Source organism: Hemiscyllium ocellatum, chromosome 15 (genome assembly GCF_020745735.1).
Source record: "Hemiscyllium ocellatum isolate sHemOce1 chromosome 15, sHemOce1.pat.X.cur, whole genome shotgun sequence".
NCBI classification, from domain to species: domain Eukaryota; kingdom Metazoa; phylum Chordata; class Chondrichthyes; order Orectolobiformes; family Hemiscylliidae; genus Hemiscyllium; species Hemiscyllium ocellatum.
Window position 1 is genome coordinate 14,526,172 of NC_083415.1, and position 21,391 is coordinate 14,547,562.

Sequence of the window (21,391 nt, forward strand, 5' to 3'; positions counted from 1 at the left end):
AGATTTAATGCCCACACATTAATTATCTGGATGGCAATACTCAAAAAAAAACTTGTTTAATTCAACATCAAAAGAACACCATCTACTGTGCTAACATACTTTTTTAAAGTCCCAAGCCAACTAATCTTATAACCTCTCAAGTAAGTTGTGAGATTACAGTCTGTTCCTTTTTATCATTGAATAGAGCTTCCTACAAGTATGTTTTAAGTTTGCCAACACTGATTTCACAAGAAACATTCAAAACCAGCAGAGAAGGTGACCTCCACCCATCTAACTGGGCTGTAATCCAAACCAGATGTGCTAACAGAAGTATCTGCAAGAACAAATAAAGACCAACCAATCCGTGGAGTTGGTATCGCTCTGGCACAGTGTAACTTCTGCACAATATCAACTGCTCCAGCAACCCCACCACTCCATCTTGCAGCCATATAATCTCCAGCAGGAGGCAAAAGCAGAGAGAAAATGCAATATGATGGACGTGAGGACATTGCGGCTAGCCCAGTGCATCAATCAAAGTGCTTTTCATGTCAAGCTTCACATTTCACCTGATATAAATATAGCATTCGAACAAGAAATCTACATTTATGCATTTGGGTCAACACTCTTTTGAATCTATAGATTAGTGTTGGTGAATGAGTTAAACGGAATGAGAGCAATTTTACTACCAACTACATTCTTATTTTGAAAATGAATATATATTTTTATACTTGACATTATCAGTGCAGTAGAGTTGGATTAGTTGCAGATGAAACTTGACTCTTTATCTAATATAATGTCCCCTGCCAGTAGGTAAAGCATGCCAAATTAAATAGGACCTTGCTTTGATTATTTCTGCAGCAGCTGTGAAACTCTCTTTATTAAGTTATTTCCATACAAATTGAACCAACCACAACAATCACAGTCAGACTACATTGATTCACATGCAGTGATGTTCTTCTTATTGACCTGCACAGTGACCCACTCTAATCAATGTATTGTTATCCTCTCAAAAGTAAACAGGTAACACTGCAAGATAACCTTGTTATCACTTCCACATCTGCAATATGACCCTTTTTCACACCTGAAGCAGTCAGGTGCGACGCTCAGGAAACTGATTTTATTTTCAGTTCAGAATTGGTTTTGTACATCAGAGATTTAAGTGAGACTGGGTTAACTGGAGGGATTGTAAAGGGCAGAGAAGCAGGAGAAAGGCAGGAGGTGGGTGATAACAAGCATCTAAAATGATGCTTCATGCATTATGAACCTGAGACAGGCTTGATGAATGAGCATTGATGTCGCTCTGGAATAGTGCAATTTCTGCACAGCATCAAAAACCCCAGGAACCCCAGCACTCCAACTTAGAGCCATATCATTTTGATCTGCTCTTTTTATTCAGTTTATCTGTAGAACTCTATGCAGCGAGTGGGACAAATTGGTGATGAGATCAGATTGAGCATCATTAGACTATGCACTTTGGATTGATTTGTGTTGAAGTACAGCTCTCGAGTAGTTGTTTGCACAATTTTGTATCTCAGATGCAAACAATACTTTGTACCTAAGATGGTGCCATGTGGGTCGCTATTGTAAATTTTTCACTGTATACCTATACTTGAGTATGCATGCCAATAAAACCTAATTCTGTTTCAAATTCTAATCCCTTCCAAAACACTATTTTTCTAATCATTTGTAAAGTCATGGCCCTTAAATGGCAAAATAACCATATTGATCTTTATTGTGTATACACCAACAATAATCCACTCTTTCAAAGTCTCAGTCTGATCTACTAAACTTGAAAAAGCAGAAAAATAAGCATGTGAAGCAATATGATGTGATTCAAGGAAAGAGAGATTTAAATAATCAGATACACGCATGCTGAAGATTCATTTGTTTGAATGTGCAAGGACTTGACTCACAAAATTGGTCTTTAAAGTTCAAGGCACTTTTCCTTTATTGGAGTCATTAAGCCTTATCTTGCACTGTGCACAGCTTTGGTGAAGCCTTTTCTGAATGCACTGAAAGCAAACACTTAGTGAAGATGAATGACTCTTATGGACACAGTTCAGGCATGTACTGTGGTAATGTTACTTATTAAGCTGATGACTCAATGTAAGTTACGGCAACTGTACCATTTACAGTAGAGGTTTGCAATAACAGTTTATTTATCTAAATGGCTGGTTTACAGTGTCTGCAGTCTCTCAACAAGTCTTTATTTATTTCCACTTCATTGAATATAAGATTTTCTTGCAGTGTTTTTTCCCACTTTCTTGGTGAAATATTCATTAGTCTAGTTAAAATTAATTATTTAATTAATTTCATTTATATTTTGTGGGATTTTGCTCTTCAGAAAAATTCAAAATAGCATACTTTAGGATACTTTGAGGACATGAATAATAAAGTTCTGCTATCTGGAGTTCTATTCTGTGGACTATATTCTGTTGAGAAAAAAATGCACGCTGATCCTTTGGAGGCAAATAACAGATAGTGGATATTATTAGCCTGACTCCCCAGATGGAAAACTGGCTGGCTTGGATTGCATGTTCTAGTGAGTTCATACTAACAATATTTCAGGTTCTGAAAAGTCTTACAGACATTGTGTTACCAGAAATACGAATATAGCAGATCATCTACATGTCAACAAGCACTGTTAAGCACCCCTGTCCCAAATCTCATGGCCAACAAAGTACATATGTTTCTTGGTTACCAATGTCACCTCGTATGACTGGTCACCCTTCTCAATGTTAGGAAGAAATGTTGTTGCAACACTTTGCTAAAGTGCTAAACTTAGATGGACAAAAATCTTAGTAAGGTGATATTAAATATCTTGAGTTTCAATTGGAAAGATCCAAATACAAAACAACATCATTAAAGCTGCTGTGCAAACTTCTCTTGGGATTCAAGCCTAGCATACAGTGTACTACTTGCTGCAGGAGAGGCAGAATTTGCAGAACCTTGGATGTCAGAGCCGGTTCATTCTCGGTTTTGGTACATAGACGCGGAAGGATTCCCAGTCCTTACATTCTTTCACCCTGGTGGGGGAGCTGGTTGGGGGTTGTTAGGGTTCGGGTGGCAATTGGATTGGAATTCTGACAGGACAATCCCAGGAATAGCTGCCGAGGCTATCAGTTTCTGAGGTAGATTAGGAGTAAAGCCTGTCTTAGGTCCCAACACTATGTCCAATGATTAAAATGAAAGAATAAAATATAAAACATTCCTCCAGCCCTCACTCCTCACACATCTGTCTTTCTCCTGATTCTCACATTGTTTCCGTCCCTCATCCACGCAACCTAAAATCCCTTACCATCCTCATGGCTCCTCATATGCTCAATTCAATTTAATACTTGTACCCATGACTCTTTCCCCCTTCACCACTATGAAAACCTATTTAGCATCCATATGGGAGAAAACAAAAGTTCTACTATCTAGAGTTCTGTTTTGCAGACCACACTCTGTTGAGGAAAGAAAAAGCACACTGATTCTTAAAAACACCTCTTAATGAATCTTGACTGGCTTGGCAATTCTTTCTAGGACTTTTTTTAACTGATCTGATGGCTCCAAGGACTTAAGCACCTTTCGTTCACCATCATTTCTGTAGTTAATAATTCCAAAGGGCACCAAAAGGTACCTGAGAAGCCTACATTGCCAAAGATCACCTGACCCTTCTCCCCAAAGTGTCCTGGGACTACATCCTCATTTGTCCAAAGGGAGCAGGCCTGTCTTTCCAAAAGAAATGCACTATGCCTAGATCTCTGTGACCTGGTCTGCTCTGTGGTGTCTCCAGGTGACATACATTTGGGTTACCAAAGTGTGATTTAAATAGAGTAAGCTGGTCATTTGTACAGTCAACTGCCTCTGAGAGCAGAGTAGGCATGAAGCCTATTTCAATTTCATTTCTGCCTCTGCAGAATTGGAAAGTGCCATGCTTCAGGGTGGGACTTGTGATTTTGAGGCCATTTCTTGCAGGTTAGAGAAGCTGTCTATCCTGGTGGATAACTAGTCCCAAATATCATTTCATGAACCAAGACTCTTCTAGTCTTGTTCTGAGAAGACAGGGTGGCAACAAGTGGCACCCAATGCCCATTCAGAAAAGGGTCAGAATCCAGAAAAACCAAGATTTCTGCCCCCACCCCCAGCAAACCAGGCTTTGCTGTCCAAACTACACACTCAGATGACATGGTATGTATTAGCACTGGCAGCAATTTAACAGTTCCATATGTGCTTCACTGTAATTCTGTCTGACAATGACAGAACTGAGTTACAGTTAATGGTTTCTAGTTTGAAAGCAAATGCTATGATGGATCCAGAGGACATTGTACATGAGACGGGTTCACTGCAGCCCACAAGAAGACACAATACTATCTGGCCTCATTGGAACTTCAATTATCTCACTTCAATTTAGAAATGATTATCACACTTTCTGAATGGCTTCTGTCATGAGAAAAATGTTCAATTGTTCCTGTTTGAATAGAGTGTCGTTTGGTGAAAATCCTGGAACATATGCCCTTCAACAGTTTCAAGAAGGTCACTCATCACCACCTTCCTCAGGGCAATTGACGTTGGACAATAGATGTTTTCTGAGCCAAGAATAACCACATTCCATGTTTCCAGACATTGACAAGTTCTTTTAAGTTCTACAAACTTTCTGTTTTTTTTTGCTTTTGTAATTTACATCTCAGCAGTTTACTCAAGGGAAATGAAGCATATATTGAAACAATTTCAGTCAAGATCAATTTCTAAAAGCTTTCATCAATTACCTTTCTTTTAGCCATTTTTTTTCATTTTATTCATTCACAGAACACGAGCATTGTCTGCAAGGCCAGCATTTATTGTCCATCCCTAATTGCCCAGAGGGTGATTAAGAGTCAAAAACATTGCTGTATATCTGGAGCTATGTGTAGGCCAGACCAGGTAAGGATAGCACACAGTCACCTTCCCTAAAGGACATTGGTGAAGCAGATGGGGTTTTTTTTCAACTATTGACAATGGTTTACAATCATATCAAACCCTTAATTCCAGATTTTTAAATTGGATTTAAATTCCGCATCAGCCATGTGAGAATTCAAACCCAGGTTCCCAGAACATTACCTAGGCCTCAGGATTAATAAGCTATCAATAAGAAATACCACTAGGTCATTGCCTCCCCACCTTTTAGAAACTTTACACCAGGTGGAAACTATGCACCATTGTGATATGGTTTGCTCCTTACAGAAACAACCCCAGGAATATTTTGGAAGTAGGAAATGCCAAAACTGATCATTACAGTCAACAAAGTCAAGTTATTTTGTAATATTCCACCAGCTGACATCAAATTATTTGAGCCATAGGACGCATACTGTGGATCATGGGAAAAAATATAGAGGCTCAAAAGTAGCTCACCTTCTGTAGACACTTGCTAGGATTGACAAATTTTGATTGATAAACATGCAGTGTACTGGTTGAAATATTACAAACTACACTTTCTTCTCTATCTCTCTCTTTGGTATCTTGGCTGCTCTACACCCGACATAATAAAAGTCAGCACATTTCAATTTGAAGTCACGAAAGATGCTACATAAAGGGAAGGTACTTTATTTTCCCTTCACAAGCTAATCTTTTTTCTCTTTCTTCCATCTTATCTCCCTTTAGCACATGATCTATTGTATAGGTAATTGTATATAATGACATTTTAAACTGAATTTCCTATATAAGATGTTGGTTGTATGAAGCAAACTGCTGCTCTAAGCAAGAAAGATTTAATTTTTTTAGAATTATTTATTTCCAGTTTCCAGAAGTTATAGTATTTGGTTGATTTGTTGTTTAATTAATGTCACTTCTCATCTAGAAATGCCCAGTTTGAAGAATTTCTGGCTTTCAGTTTGTTTCTTCTATCTTGTTCACTTTCACTTCTTTCTCTTTCTGATCTTGTGTGTATGGTATATAACGAACTCTATCTGATTGAAAACTCATAGATCTGATATACCATCAGCTCTGCTTCTCCCTTCACAGATACTGCCTGATCTGCTTAGTATTTTCTGCATTTTCTGTTTCTTTTGTACTGTGAATTGTTGCTTTGTTGTAGTAATTTGTGTTTTCCAATGTGTTGGTCCTAAGGAGCAAATGTCCACATACAAAGAGGCGATTCATGTTTTGGGAGATTGAAAACTTGAGGAAATAGGCCTAGGATATTTTTGACACTTTTTTTATCATTCATTCATGGGATGTGGATGTCATTGGCTGGACCAACATTAATAGCCCATCCCTAGTTGTCCTTGAGAAAGAGATGGTGAGCTGCCTTCCTGAATCTTTGTAGTTCACTTAGCGTAGGTTAGGAATGTAATTCCAGAATTTTGTCCCAGTGCTACTGAAGGAAAAGAATAGCCCCAGTTATTATTATGTCACACCATTGATAAGATAATCAGTGAAGGTACTAAACTCCTCAAGAGTAAAACCATCCTTCTGAAGAAATTGATAGAATGGGATTAGTTACCTGTTCAACATGCTGTCTCATTGTACTGCTCATTGACATCCACAGAAAGCACAATTGGACAGTCTGTAAAATGACCACCCAACCTGATTCTGTCAGTATCCTGCTAAGATTAAAATTACTTTCTAAGTAATTGTGTGTTCTTTTGATCTTTTTATATCACCATCACAAACAGAAAAGGACAATTAGAAAGAGATATTCCTGGCTCCATCTTTGGCCCAGTAAGTATTCACACAAATCCATTTAGGCTCAAGGCTCTCAGATTTAATCCTGTCTTCTGCTAAACTGTCAGCTCTCAGCTGAGGTACAACTGACCTCAAAGCCTTTTAATGAAGGAGGGTTTATGGAGAAATCAGCAGAGGTTTTTGTTCTGAATTGCAATACAGTGATCACTGTGGATATTGGATAATAACACACTAGGCTTGGCTGTGATGATTCTGAGTCGAGAGTGTGGTGCTAGAAAAGCACAGCAGGTCAGGCAGCATCCGAGGAGCAGTAGAATCACCGTTTCAGGTAAAAGCCCTTCATCAGGAATGTAATGATTCTGAGGTTGACCCTGAGGCTTATTCTTACTTTCTGGGATTTCACATGTGAAGAATGAGCTATCTGGATGACACTGAAAACTAAGGGACTGCATATCCAGCCAAGGTCATCAGCGATAGGCATGAAAGACAACATTGATTGAAGAAGATGGAATTTTAAACCCCAACTGACATGCAAACTCACAAACAAACTGAGTAATTAACCTCTTTGGCATGTTTTCTATCACCACTTACTCCTGACAAGTCCACTGGCGACTCCAGGGATCCCTTGAAGTTCAGTGACATTATTGTTCTCAAAATATTCATCACACGTGGCGTTGATAAAACTAGATGTACAGAAGAGCCGCCAAAGCTGGGTAGTCACTGTTTCATTGGCCACAGTCATTACCTTAGCGCACACATCAAAACTGTGCCGTGACAATGTCCTGTTTCCTAGAATACAGACACTGAAAACAGAGATAACAACCTGTTAATTATAAACCTCATAACATGAAGCAACTTCAATTACACACTGGCAGAACCACTTATTGTGGTATTCCTCCTCAGAAATCTATTATAATGTGTTAGCAGATCCCCTTGGTGTTGCTCATTTTAAAAGGTGATGATATAATATATTATTATGCAACTCATTCTGAAGCTAAGGCTGGCTATACTTCAGCTGGGTGAAAGTGAGGACTGCTGATGCTGGATATTAGAGTTGAGAATATGGTGCTGGGAAAGCACAGCAGGTCAGGCCGCAACCGAGGAGCATTAGAGTCGACGTTCCAGCCTCATTCCTGGTGAAGGCTTTTTGTCCGAAAGATCGACTCTCCTGCTACTCAGATGCTGCCTGACCTGCTGTGCTGTTCCAGCACCACACTCTATACTTCGGTTGATCTATTATTTCACTCACAACATTTAATCCTGAGTAAAAGTAAGATGGTAGCAAATATGTGGCTTTTTCCTCAGTAAGGAAACTCTGCAGAGAGGCAAACACTTGCACTGTTACAGCTCTGGGTCAGAAGTTAAAGTGACATCTTCTTAAATTGTGCACTTTGCACAGGTTTCACTCTGGATGTGTGATATATAGAAAAGATTTTGGTGAGGTAAGCACTGGACAAATAGGGAGTTGGCTACCCTGATTAGCAGCAATTGTAATACTAGGTTACTACCATGTAATAATGTCTGTATGGTCTCTTCATTGCCCTACACACTATGTTGTTCCAATGTACTTCAATTTTACTTTTTCTACTCACTTTAAGAAATTCCATTTTGGTCATATTCCAGAGCTTGCAGTTTTTAAAAAAAATATTCTGAGCCTTTTGTCGATCTAATCTTGTCCCTGACCGAATCCTGCCCTGACTTAATCTTGCTCCTTATCTATCTCATCCCTGCTCTAATCCTGATCTGTAACCTGAGGCTATCTTCATCTAACCATCTTTGGAAATCACAATAACATAGCAGAGAAAGCCTGTGTAAATTTACCTTAATCAAAATAACTACTTGAGATTTGGAAAAACATTGCTAATATTTTAACATCAGTTTGATATCGGTTGAACTCCAATACTAGAAAATCATATGAACAGAGTTATCATTTGAGAAGCGAGTAAAGGCATTGCAGTGAGTAAGCTGCTTCAATCTGTCATAGTATTCGTAATATCACTTTAAATAATTGCACATTCATTTTTGATGAACCAGCAGTACATTACTCCACTTATTCCTCTTCTGTGAACATTACATTAACTTACCTCCCAGGCTCTCGTAGCAAATCCCTACCTCTGAGCTAGGAAGCCTGGCTTAAAGTTTCACCTCCTCCAGATATGTGACATAACATATTTGAACATGTTGATTAAAAATAACTATAAAATTACCTCAAGCATAGAATTAGGTAATTTGTCTCCCCCAGTATTTACACAGTACATGAACTGCTTTCAACCTTACTTCTCCTCATTCTATCACTTGTATTTTCACCCTCATATGCTTATCGAGTTTTGGTTTAAATGAAAATTGCCTCAATTAATTCAAAACATAGAACATATCTGTATTACAATCAATTTCTAGATGATGTTGTTCAGGCAAAGTTTCTTATTGGATTTTTTTTTGCAACTAGTTTATATCCATGAATTCTTGGCCCTGGTATTCTCAACTTTGCTGTATTTTGTAGAAATTAGTAGACTGATGAATGATCATTATTGTGGGAGTGAACACTAACAAAAGTCCCAAGGTTGGATAAAAACCCTGCAGGAAGTATGGGTTGAAGTTTTGATCTCTTGTCAGTTTTAGGGATAGAGCTGGAAAGTTATGAAGCCAGTGGGCACTATGGATCAACTTCACCAACACATTCCACCCAGACTTAAATTTACGTGGACCATCTCTGACACCTCCCTCCCCTTCCTGGAACTCTCCATTTCCATTAATGATGACTGACTTGACACTGACATTTTTTACAAACCCACCAACTCCCACAGCTACCTGGATCACACCTCTTCCCACCCTACCTCTTTCAAAAATGCCATCCCGTATTCCCAATTCCACCGCCTCCGCTGCATCTGCTCCCAGGAGGACCAGTTCCACCACAGAACACACCAGATGGCCTCCTTTTTTAGAGACCGCAATTCCCTTCCCACGTGGTTAAAGATGCCCTCCAATGCATCTTGTCCACATCCTGCACCTCCGCCCTCAGACCCCACACCTCCAACCGTAACAAGGACAGAATGCCCCTGGTGCTCACCTTCCACCCCACTAACCTTCACATAAACCAAATCATCAGCCAACATTTCCGCCACCTCCAAAAAGACCCCACCACCAGGGATATATTTCCCTCCCCACCCTTTCCACCTTCCATAAAGACCGTTCCCTCCGTGACTACCTGGTCAGGTCCACGCCCCCCTACAACCCACCCTCCCATCCTGGCACCTTCCCCTGCCACTGCAGAAACTGTAAAACCTACGCCCACACCTCCTCCCTCACCTCTATCCAAGGCCCTAAAGGAGCCTTCCACATCCATCAAAATTTTACCTGCACATCCACCAATATCATTTATCGTATCCGTTGCTCCCGATGTGGTCTCCTCTACTTTGGGGAGATTGGGCGCCTCCTAGCAAAGTGCTTTAGGGAACATCTCCGAGACACCCGCACCAATCAACCACACCACCTTGTGGCCCGACATTTCAACTCCCCCTCCCATTCTGCCGAGGACATGGAGGTCCTGGGCCTCCTTCACCGCTGTTCCCTCACCACCAGACGCCTGGAGGAAGTATGCCTCATCTTCCGCCTCGGAACACTTCAACTCCATGGCATCAATGTGGACTTCAACAGTTTCCTCATTTCCCCTTCCCCCACCTCACCTCAGTTCCAAACTTCCAGCTCAGCACTGTCCCCATGACTTGTCCGGACTTGTCCTACCTGCCTAGCTCCTTTTCCACCTATCCACTCCACCATCTCCTCCCTGACCTATCACCTTCATCCCCTCCCGCACTCACCTATTGTACTCTATGCTACTTTCTCCCCACCTCACCCTCCTCGAGCTTATCTCTCCACACTTCAGGCTCTCTGCCTTTATTCCTGATGAAGGGCTTTTGCCCGAAACGTCAATTTCGCTGCACTTTGGATGCTGCCTGAACTGCTGTGCTCTTCCAGCACCACTAATCCAGAACTATGGATTCCCTATCCTGTTCCAGACATTTTTTTTTTAGTTGAAGCAGATTCATGGCTGGGGAAGACCTCTTGCCTTTACAAGGTGGTGACAGTGCTGTTGGTGAGGTGAAAGGGTGCAGGAGTTTGAGGCGACGTATGGTTTGGTATTGAGGGTAACTGCAGAATGAGTTTAATGCTATAATCCACGTTTCTGGTATAAATACTTGCAATTCAAATCTGCTGATATAAGCTTTCATTGAAATCCTATTTTAAACGAGTGCTTTGTGGCCATTCTTACAATAAGACTTACTGTTAAATAGACAGAAGTATTTCTGAGGAGGCTTGTAAGGATTTAAATTGGTGTGTGGTTATAAACTGAAAGGGCAATTTTTATACCAAGGAAATGAAGCAAAACAATTGTGATGTGCAAATCACATCAAAGTCAAGCCTAAATTAGAAAGCAGATTCAGCAATCATTTTCAGCCCTTATTCTCTCATCCAGTTCATAGTCTTGACTCATATAGATTAACAGCACTTTTGGCAATTAAATATTTGTGGTTGTGATGCTTATCAAGCTGGCTTATGCCCGAAACGCCGAATTTCCTGTTCCTTGGATGCTGCCTGACCTGCTGCGCTTTAATCAGCAACACATTTTCAGCTCATGCTTATCAAGATGGCTGCTTTGTCCTGAAAATGGGTTAAGCGTCTTGAGTTTTGTTCAATCTACATTTATCTAGACAAGTGGGGATATTCCATCAAACACCGATGCAATCATCAGTGAATCTTTCTATTTCTGATCTTATGATGAAGGAAAGGTCATTGATGAATGAGCTGAAAATATTTGGATACAGCAAACCACTCAGAGGAACGCCTGCAGGGAGATTCTGGAGATGAGATGACTGACCTGCGAGCATCAGAACCATTTCTGTGCCAGGAATGATTGCAGTCAGAAGACAGCTTGCCCATAGAATCCCATTGATTCTTTTTTTTACTGTGGTTCCCTGTTGTCACACTTGGTCAAATATGGATTTGATGTCAAAGGCAGTCTCTCTCACCTCACCTCTGGAATTCAGTTATTTTGTCAATGTTTGAACCACAGCTGTAAAGAAATGAGGAGCTGAGTGATTCTGGTGGAACCCATATTGGACATCACTGAACACACCTGCTGAGTGGATACCTGTACTGCTTAATAGTACTGTTGGTGACTTCCAATTTACTGATGATTGAAAATAGAATGATGGGTACGTAATTGGCCAGGTTGGAATTGTCCTGATTTTTGTGCACAGGGTGTGTGCGGACAATTTTCCTAATTGATGGGTATTTTCCAATGTTTTAGCTACACCTGAATAGCCTAGCGCAGAGTCTAGAGCATACATCTTCAGTACCATCAATGGAATGGTGTCAGGGCCCATAGCCTTTGCATTATCCAGTTCTGTCAGCCATATCTTAATATCTTATACAGTGAATCAAATTGGTGGAAGATTGGTATCTAAGATGCTTGGGTCGCTGTAAGAGGTTTGGAGGTTAGACCTCAGCTGGAAAGTACGAAAGAGGTTTACATCAACGTTCCAAATGATGACAAACTTCAGTTGTGAAAATAGATTGAAGAAGATGGTTGAAGCAGAAGGAGTGTTGCTGAACAAAGAGACCTAGGAGTGCAGCTGCATAGTTTCTTGAAAGTGGAGTTGCAGATAGACATGGTGGTGAAGAAAGTGCGTCTTCATTGGTCAGTGCATTGAGTATAAGAGTTGGGACATTATGTTACAGCTGGACAAGACATTATTAGGCTAGGAGAAAGTGAGGACTGCTATTTTTGGTCTCAATTCTGGTCTCCCTGCTATAGGAAAGATGTTGTTAAACTTGAAAGGGTTCATAAAAGATTTAGAAGAATGTTGCCTGAGTTGGAGGGTTTGAGCGATAGGGAGAGACTGAATAGGTTGGGGCTTTTTTCCCTGGAGTATTGAAGACTGAGGGCATTACCTTATGGAGGTTTATAAAATCCCAAGGGATATGGAAAGGCTGAATAGCCAAGGTCTTTTCCCCAGGGTAGAGGAGTCCAAAACTACAGGTTTTAAGGTGAGAACGGAAAGTTTTAAAAGGGAAATGAGAGGCAGCTTTTTCAAGCAGAGGGTGGTGCATGTATGGAACAAGCTGCCAGAGGAGGAGGTGGAGGCTGGTGCAATTAGATTGGATAGGCATCTGGGTGGTACATGATTAGGATGGGTTTAGAGAGATATGAGCCAGATGCTGGTAAATGAGACAAGATCAGTTTAGGATATCTGGTCGGCATGGAGGAGTTGGACCAAAGGGTCTGTTTCCATGCTGTGTCACTATGAATATAAGTGGAGACTGTTTTCCTTGCAACGGAAAAGACTAAAGGAGAATTGATCAAAGGTTTAAGTGATAAGGAGTCCAGACAGAATAGACTGAGAAATAATTCCCACTTGTTCCCATAGATGATGAATGAGAGGACATAGATTGAAAGTGATTTGCAAAAGTAGTAAATGTGATGTGAGAAAAAAACTTTTTCATGCACTCAGTGGTTCGAGTCTGGAATGATCTATTGGAATTTGATGGAGTCGGATTCAGTTGAAGCATCCAATAGAATATTAGATGATTATGTAAAGAGAAAGGATGTGTAATGTCATGAGGAAAATGTGGGAGAATGAGAGTTAGTCATGGCATCATCCATAGAGCCAGAACACATATGAATGGATGGCCATCTCCTGTACAGTGACAACTCTGTGGCTCTGTGAAGACTGACCAGGACAAGATAAAAGCAGGTTATTCAGGAATAAACTGGTATTGTCAGAAAATTTCATTGCACCAAATTTGAAAGTGCTTCATTGGCTGCACTTTAGAACCTTTTGAAGTTTCAGAAGGTGTCTTCCAAGTCCAAATTACTTTTCTCACTATGAATAATGATAGTTTGCCAAGCTCATGTATTGCTCCAAATTTCAACATTAATCCAGAATTTGTAGTGATAACAGTGACAAAACTGTCAGCATTTACTATTAGGGGAGGTAATGACACAATGATATTGGCTTTGAACTTGTAATCCCTAATACTCTCTGAACATTGGGTCAAAATTTGAATTCAAATTAATAAGATCTGGAGCAAAAATAAACTGATCCAATAGTAATTATTAAAAGAACAAAAAAAAAATCTAGTTCACTAATCTGCCATCCTCATCTGGTCTGGTCTGCATGTGACTCCACATAGTAATGGAGTTGACTCTTAGTTGGCTTGAGAAATCACTCAGTTCAGGGAAATTAGGGAAATCTTAGTCTTGTCAGCTATGCCCTCATTCCATGACAAAAAGAAAGAAAAAGTCATTTCTTAACTTCAGACGTCAGTAGATGCACAGTATAACAGAGGGATCTGGAAGTTGCTGTTGGTAATTTTACATTTCTCCAGGAAGTGCACCATTGAGACACACCCAAGCTGTATTCAACAGGAGTCAATTGAATTTTTGGAAGATTCTCCTCTTCAACTGTGAGTTAAAAAAAAAGCTTTGTAGAACTAACAACCTTTTGATTGAGATGTAGTGGGCTTTCAATAGTGAACTAACTTCATATTTAGTGCTGAGTAGCAGATTTCACAACAAATACCAAAGTAGAAGAACATTTGATCATGATCTGAAGTCATCAGTTTAGGCTGTACCCATTGACACATTACCATGCTTATGTTGAATTCAATTGCCGAATCCATCTTCCTGAAGTGTTCTTGGAAGGTCTCACTTTACTGAGTGAGTCTGGGATTTTTCTCAATTTTTACTGGCCAGAATCTGAATTGTAGTCCTTCACTGATACAAGATTTTTCAGAAGTTGGGAAAGTGGCTAAATAAAGTAGTATCCAGCAATTATTAAGGCTAATGATCTTTCATTTTGCTGTAACTTTTCAATATTTTCCATTTCCTCTCCAGATTTATGACACTTAGCAATTTTTCTTGAACCTGTCTTTCAACTGAGATTACCTAGCTGTGAACAGGGTAGATAATATAGCTGACTGAATGAGGTTGAAGTAAAGTCCAACCAATTTCAATTGATATTTAATCTCATGGAACCCAACAGGTATCATGATTGCTGGGCTATTGCTATTAAATATTGTATTGCCACCGTGTGGTATTATACTTACGGGAAGTTTGGTGGATCAATTGCAGATTTGATTACTCCAGCATATATGGAAAGAATGGATAAGATGACACAGGCCAGGAACACCAGAGCAAACTTGTTGACGTATTTGACTCCTACAAAGACTACAAGAGCCATGAAGGTGAGGACACATGTTCCATACACGCGCATGTTATTCAACATGGCTGCTGCCTCCTGACTGGCTTCCTCTGCTTGGAAAATTGCCATGCTGGGCAAAATGTAGGTCTGCAAAAAGTACAGGGAATTATAGAACTTTTATAAACAAATGTAGCCACCCTTGTTTTCTAAGTGTTTTACCCACTTTGACTCTTCCCAACATGGTGAACAATCCTGATAATGAAATAACCATCATGCTATTGTCTTTTCAGTCAACACTATTAATCAAATATATCATTCACTATAATTTAGGTTAGATTTAAATGTATGGTGGATAAATAGAAGATAATATGCTGCTGTTATCATGATTTAATAGCTGAATATTGTAAAATTTACATTTTATGCAACTGAAGGAATTTTTAAACATTTTGCAGAAAGGAAAACAAAGGAACATTAAACTCCTCGAGTCTCTTTCGACATTCAATGGTATTATGGCTGATCTACAGCTTAGCTTCATGTACTCACCTCAGCTCCACACCTGTTTGACATTAATATGAACTTAATGAAATTGTAACAACTTTAATCCCTACAGTTCCAATTATCCCAGCATCCACATGACCTCCTTGGAGAAAAAAAATCAGATTTCTGCTGCCCTCTGTGAAAAGAGTATACATTTTCCTGTTCCACTACACTGCTGATTCTGCTTGTAACTTAATACTGAGCCACGATCAATCCTGGAATCTTTCTTTTGTGAATGACTTAACATGACATTGGACAGTAGACTTACCAACTGAACTACTTTGTAAGGCAGGTAAAAGATTTCTAATGCTTTAAATCAGTCAGCTTCAATATCCTTCAGGAATCAAAGCATTGTTGGTCCAGTTCGGGGATAATGCTTTTTTAGGTACTTTATGCTTCTTTATATTTACACCATGGGACATGGGCATTGCTGACTGTCAGCATTTATTGCCTGTCCCTAGTTGTCCTTGAGAAGCTGCCTTCTTGAACCACTTCAGTCCATGTACTGTGCGTAGACCCACCATGCCCTTAGGGAGGGTACACGAAAACTTTGACCCACCCTTTGTCAGTGAAGGAAGGGTAACATATTTCCAAGTCAGGATGGTGAGTGGTTTTGACATGAACTTGCAGGTGTTTTGGCAATGGAGTGACTAAATACTTGAGGATACAGGGGCTATCAACTGGGCTTCTTGACCTGGATTATGTCAAGCTTCTTGAATATTGTTGGAACTGCATCGGTCCAGGCAAGTAGGGAATATTTCATCTTCCGCCTTGTACTTGGTGAACAGGGGGTTCAAGAGGCAAGTTATTCTCTGTAGTATTCCTAGACTTTGATATGGTCTTGCAGCTACTCTATTTATGTGGTGAGTTGAGTTTCTGGTCAATGGTGACTCCCAGGATGGTGATAGTGATCAGATTTTAAGAGTTTTCTGAACAGAAATCAATTATGACTCAGAGATTTTCATTCTTGATCATCTCTAGTAGAAAGAAGCATTTTTAAAATGTTGAAAAGACAGATTCTTTATGTACTGGACATAAGATATCTAATAAATGCTTGCCTTCATTTTGCAGTTATCTGCTGCACTATCCAGATTTAGGCCAACATATCAAAGCAAAGGGTAGATACTGGATGACATGTGCGAGGTGCTGGCCATATGATTGCTGATTTCTTCTGTACAACCCATTTGTGCAGTATCGGTACAGTGGAGGCCATAGGTTAGGGCAGGCTATTGGCCTGCTGTGGCAATGCTTCATTGTCGAGACCACTCTGGAAGAGCTCATAGCAGTTGGAAGAGTGGCCACAACACTTGTGCTGGGTTGTTACATCCTTTACAAGTTCATTATCACAAAGTGTTAGCCCTGGTCACCAACCCTATGGTGAGCAATTGAGGAGTGAGTCAAGAAGCAGGAATGGAGGAGGCCAATGACACAGTTGCTTCCTGAGCTATCTAATGTGAAGAATTCATTCAAGGGTGATAACATTAACCATAAGCCCATTTCCACATTCACTAACAGTCTCATATCTTTCATTTTCTCTGCCACTGACCATTACAATGTCAGCCTGGCCATAGTGCAAAACTAAAAGCCATTACAAAATCAACATTCAAATCAAATCTATAAATCAAATAATTTCATGTTGCCTCATCAACTATTCTTGTATCTGTCTCAGTGTTCCCTTGCCTGTCCCTGTGCTCCTATCCCCCATGCTGATTTTCAACTGGGGATATTGCAGGTGGCCTTGGAGAATACTCATGAATGGTTTCTGTCCTCAAAAGTAAGATGTGAACTTCAAGATAATGCTTTGGCCAGTAAAGTGATGACATACTTATCGAAGTACATTAATAAGGCGTATTGAAGAATTGAAGCCTAATTCAGAATTATTGCATTTTGATGGAAGCAGTCTGGCAGAATTCCACATCTCTAGGTGGAGTGGCCATGATGGGAGGACAACTGAGGAAGGAAAATTGCTTTGTATTTCATGGAAACACTACGCTGAGGCAGCAACTCAATCAGTTAGAGCACCAAGTGCTAGGGACCTGTGTACAATGGTGCCTTCAGTTATGATGACAACATGGTACCCTTGCAAGACGTCAGCCTAATGTGCTCCTCAGCACATAGAATTTGGGTAGGTTCCACTTGCAATGGAAGCTGAGAAATTCCATCAGATGCTAAGTGATGACTTGCCGCACAAGTGTATTGATGGATTTAGCCATTGTTTTCATGCTGAAAGCAGATGCTACAAAATCTTTGCAAAACCTAGTGAAGTTCACAGCACAGAATCAGATAAGTTAGTTGTTGTTTTAAGTCTGTCCAAGAGAAAGGCTGCAATAGTGAGTATAGTGGATTCTTTCTTGATTATGTTTTTGGAGATAAGTCTCTTGATTAAACTTAAAATATAAGCCATAGCTATTAATTTAACCTGGGGCAGTGTTTGTAGAGGAATAAGACGGCGTTATTTTCTGTGTCTGTAGATTGTGAAGGAGCAAAAATTTGTAGTGATATGTATTTCTTGTCAGATGTGGGAGTTTAAAGAGAGTTTAAGGGTTACTGCGGATTATATCTGCCATAAATGCTTTTGGATGAGAATCTTATCAGATCGAGTGGATCGGTTGAAGAGACAGATAGAAGCGATGAGGAATTTGCAACAGCAACAGAATGTGATGGATGGCAGTTATAGGAATGGGCGGGGGGGGGGAAGTCTCAGATACAGTCACATAGAACAGTACAGCACAGAACAGGCTCTTCTGTTCATGATGTTGTGCCGACCATTGATCCTCATGTATGCACCCTCAAATTTCTGTAACAATATGCATGTCCAGCAGTCTCTTAAATGTCCCCAATGACCTTGCTTTCACAACTGCTGCTGGCAACGCATTCCATGCTCTCACAACTCTCTGTGTAAAGAACCCGCCTCTGACATCCCCTCTATACTTTCCTCCAACCAGCTTAAAACTATGACCCCTCGTGTTAGCCATTTCTGACCTGGGAAATAGTCTCTGGCTATCGACTCTATCGATGCCTCTCATTATCTTGTATACCTCAATTAGATCCCCTCTCCTCCTCCTTTTCTCCAATGAAAGAAGTCCAAGCTCAGTCAACCTCTCCTCATAAGATAAGCCCTCCAGCCCAGGCAGCATCCTGGTAAACCTCCTCTGAGCCCTCTCCAAAGCATCCACATATTTCCTATAATAGGGAGACCAGAACTGGACGCAGTATTCCAAGTGTGTCTAACCAAAGTTTTATAGAGTTGCAACAAGATCTCACGACTCTTAAACTCAATCCCCCTGTTAATGAAAGCCAAAACACCATATGCTTTCTTAACAACCCTGTCCACTTGGGTGGCCATTTTAAGGGATCTATGTACCTGCACACCAAGATCCCTCTGTTCCTCCACACTGCCAAGAATCCTATCCTTAATCCTGTACTCAGCTTTCAAATTTGACCTTCCAAAATGTATCACGTCGCATTTATCCAGGTTGAACTCCATCTGCCACCTCTCAGCCCATCTCTGCATCCTGTCAATGTCCTGCTGCAGCCTAAAACAGCCCTCTATACTGTCAATGACACCTCCAACCTTTGTGTCATCTGCAAACTTGCTGACCCATCCTTCAATCCCCTCATCCAAGTCATTAATAAAAATTACAAACAGTAGAGGTCGAAGGACAGAGCCCTGTGGAACACCACTCACCACAGATTTCCAGGCAGAATATTTTCCTTCTACTACCACTCGCAGTCTTCTGTTGGCCAGCCAATTCTGTATCCAGACAGCTAAGTTCCCCTGTATCCTATTCCTCCTGACCTTCTGAATGAGCCTACAATGGGGAACCTTATCAAATGCCTTGCTGAAATCTATATACACCACATCCACAGCTCGACCCTCATCAACTTTTCTAGTCACATCCTCAAAGAACTCGATAAGGTTTGTGAGGCATGACCTGCCCCTCACAAAGCTGTGTTGACTGTGTTTAATCAAGCCATGGTCTTCCAGATGGTCATAAATCCTATCCCTCAGAATCCTTTCTAACACCTTGCAGACGACAGACATGAAACTGTCTGGTCTGTAATTACGGGAGTTTCCATATTTCCTTTCTTGAAGAGAGGAATTACATTTGCCTCTCTCCAGTCCTCAGGTACGACTCCAGTGAGAGCGAGGATCAAAAGATCTTCGCAAGTGGCGAAGCAATTGCATTTCTCGTTTCCCAAAGCAGCCGAGGACAAATCTGGTCTGGGCCTGGACACTTGTCAATCTTGATGTTTGACAAAATTTTCAGCACATCAGCTTCCTCTATCTCTATCCATTCCAGCATGAACACCTGCTCTTCAAAGGTTTCATTCACTACAAAGTTTGTTTCTTTCGTAAAGACAGAAGCAAAAAACTCATTTAGGACTTCCCCTACCTCCTCAGACTCCACACACAAATTCCCTATGCTATCCCTGATCAGCCCTACTTTTTCTTTGACCACTCTCTTATTCCTCACGTAAGTGTAAAATACCTTTGTGTTCTCCCTAATCTGTTCTGCCAAGCCTTTCTTATGCCCCCTCCTGGCTCTCCTCAGACCATTCTTGAGCTCCTTCCTCGCCTGCCTGTAATCCTCTAGAGCTGAGCTTGACCCTAGCTTCCTCCACCTTATCTAAGCTTCCTTCTTCCTTTTGACGAGAAGCTCCACCGCTCTCGTCATCCAAGGATCCCTTATCTTACCCCTTCTTGCCTGTCTCAGAGGGACATATTTATTCATCACTCACAACAACTATTCCTTAAACAGTCTCCACATGTCGATAGTCCCTTTACCATGGAACAATTGCTCCCAGTCCCTGCTTCCTAACTCATATCTAATTGCATCATAGTTTCCTCTTCACCAATTAAATATCCCCCAATTTAGCCTAATCCTCTCCTTCTCCATAGCTATGTAGAATGTCAGGCAGTTGTCGTCACTATCACCAAAACGCTCTCCCACTACAAGATCTGATACATAGGTGGGTTAACTCCAGGAAGGTTGAGAGAGGTTGGCACCTAGGGCAGGAGTCTTTTCTGAATATACCCATTTCAAACAGGTATGCTGTTTTGGAAAATGTAGGGGGTGATGGATTCTCAGGGGAATGTAGCACTAACAGCCAAGTTTCTGGTATTGAGACTGGCTCTAATGCAACGAGGGGTACGTTGGCTTCCAAGAGATCAATTGTGTTCGGGGATTCTGTAGTCAGAGGTACAGACAGACATTTCTGTGGCCAGCAGTGAAAAAGCAGAATGGTGTGTTGTTTCCCTGGTGCCAGGAACAAGGATGTCTCAGAGAGGGTGCAGAATGTTCTCACGGGGGAGAAGGGCCAGCAAGAGGTCATTGTCCACATTGGAACCAACGACATTGGAAGGGAAAAGGTTAAGATTCTGAAGGGAGATTACAGAAAGTTAGGCAGAAATTTAAAAAGGAGGTCCTCAAGGGTAGTAATATCTGGATTACTCCCAGTGCTATGAGCTGGTGAGGGCAGGAGTAGGAGGATAGAGCAGATGAATGCATGGCTGAGGAGCTGGTGTATGGGAGAAGGATTCACATTTTTGGATCATTGGAATCTCTTTTGGGGTAGAAGTGACCTGTACAAGAAGGACAGATTGCACCTAAATGGGAAGAGGACTAATATACTGGCAGGGAAATTTGCTAGTAAAAAATGAGGTCTGCAGATGCTGGAGATCACAGCTGAAAATGTGTTGCTGGTTAAAGCACAGCAGGTTAGGCAGGATCTCAGGAATAGGGAATTCGACGTTTCGAGCATAAGCCCTTCATCAGGAATTCGAAACGTCGAATTCCCTATTCCTGAGATGCTGCCTAACCTGCTGTGCTTTAACCAGCAACACATTTTCAGCTGTGATCTCCAGCATCTGCAGACCTCATTTTTTACTCGAAGATTTTAACCTACTGCGAATCCTCTTGCAAGGATGCCTTCCTTGAAGAAGCTCTCTTCCTCCCTCTACAAGGATTTCAGTGAGTCTCTCTCTCACTGCACCCCCCAGGTCATCTCCTCTGCACAGAGAC

The 21,391-nt window shown here is 40.9% G+C and overlaps 1 protein-coding gene across 1 annotated transcript in view; it reads right to left on the reverse strand.

Annotated features, from left to right (window-relative positions):
• LOC132822645 (solute carrier family 12 member 5-like) overlaps positions 1-21,391 on the reverse strand; it is a 340,455-nt gene that overhangs the window by 108,086 nt on the left and 210,978 nt on the right. The window contains exons 8-9 of the mRNA XM_060835891.1: positions 14,734-14,975; positions 7,216-7,427 (exon numbers count right to left, since the gene is read on the reverse strand). Of these exons, the coding sequence (XP_060691874.1) occupies positions 7,216-7,427; positions 14,734-14,975 (454 nt within the window). The remainder of the gene's footprint in view (positions 1-7,215; positions 7,428-14,733; positions 14,976-21,391) is intronic.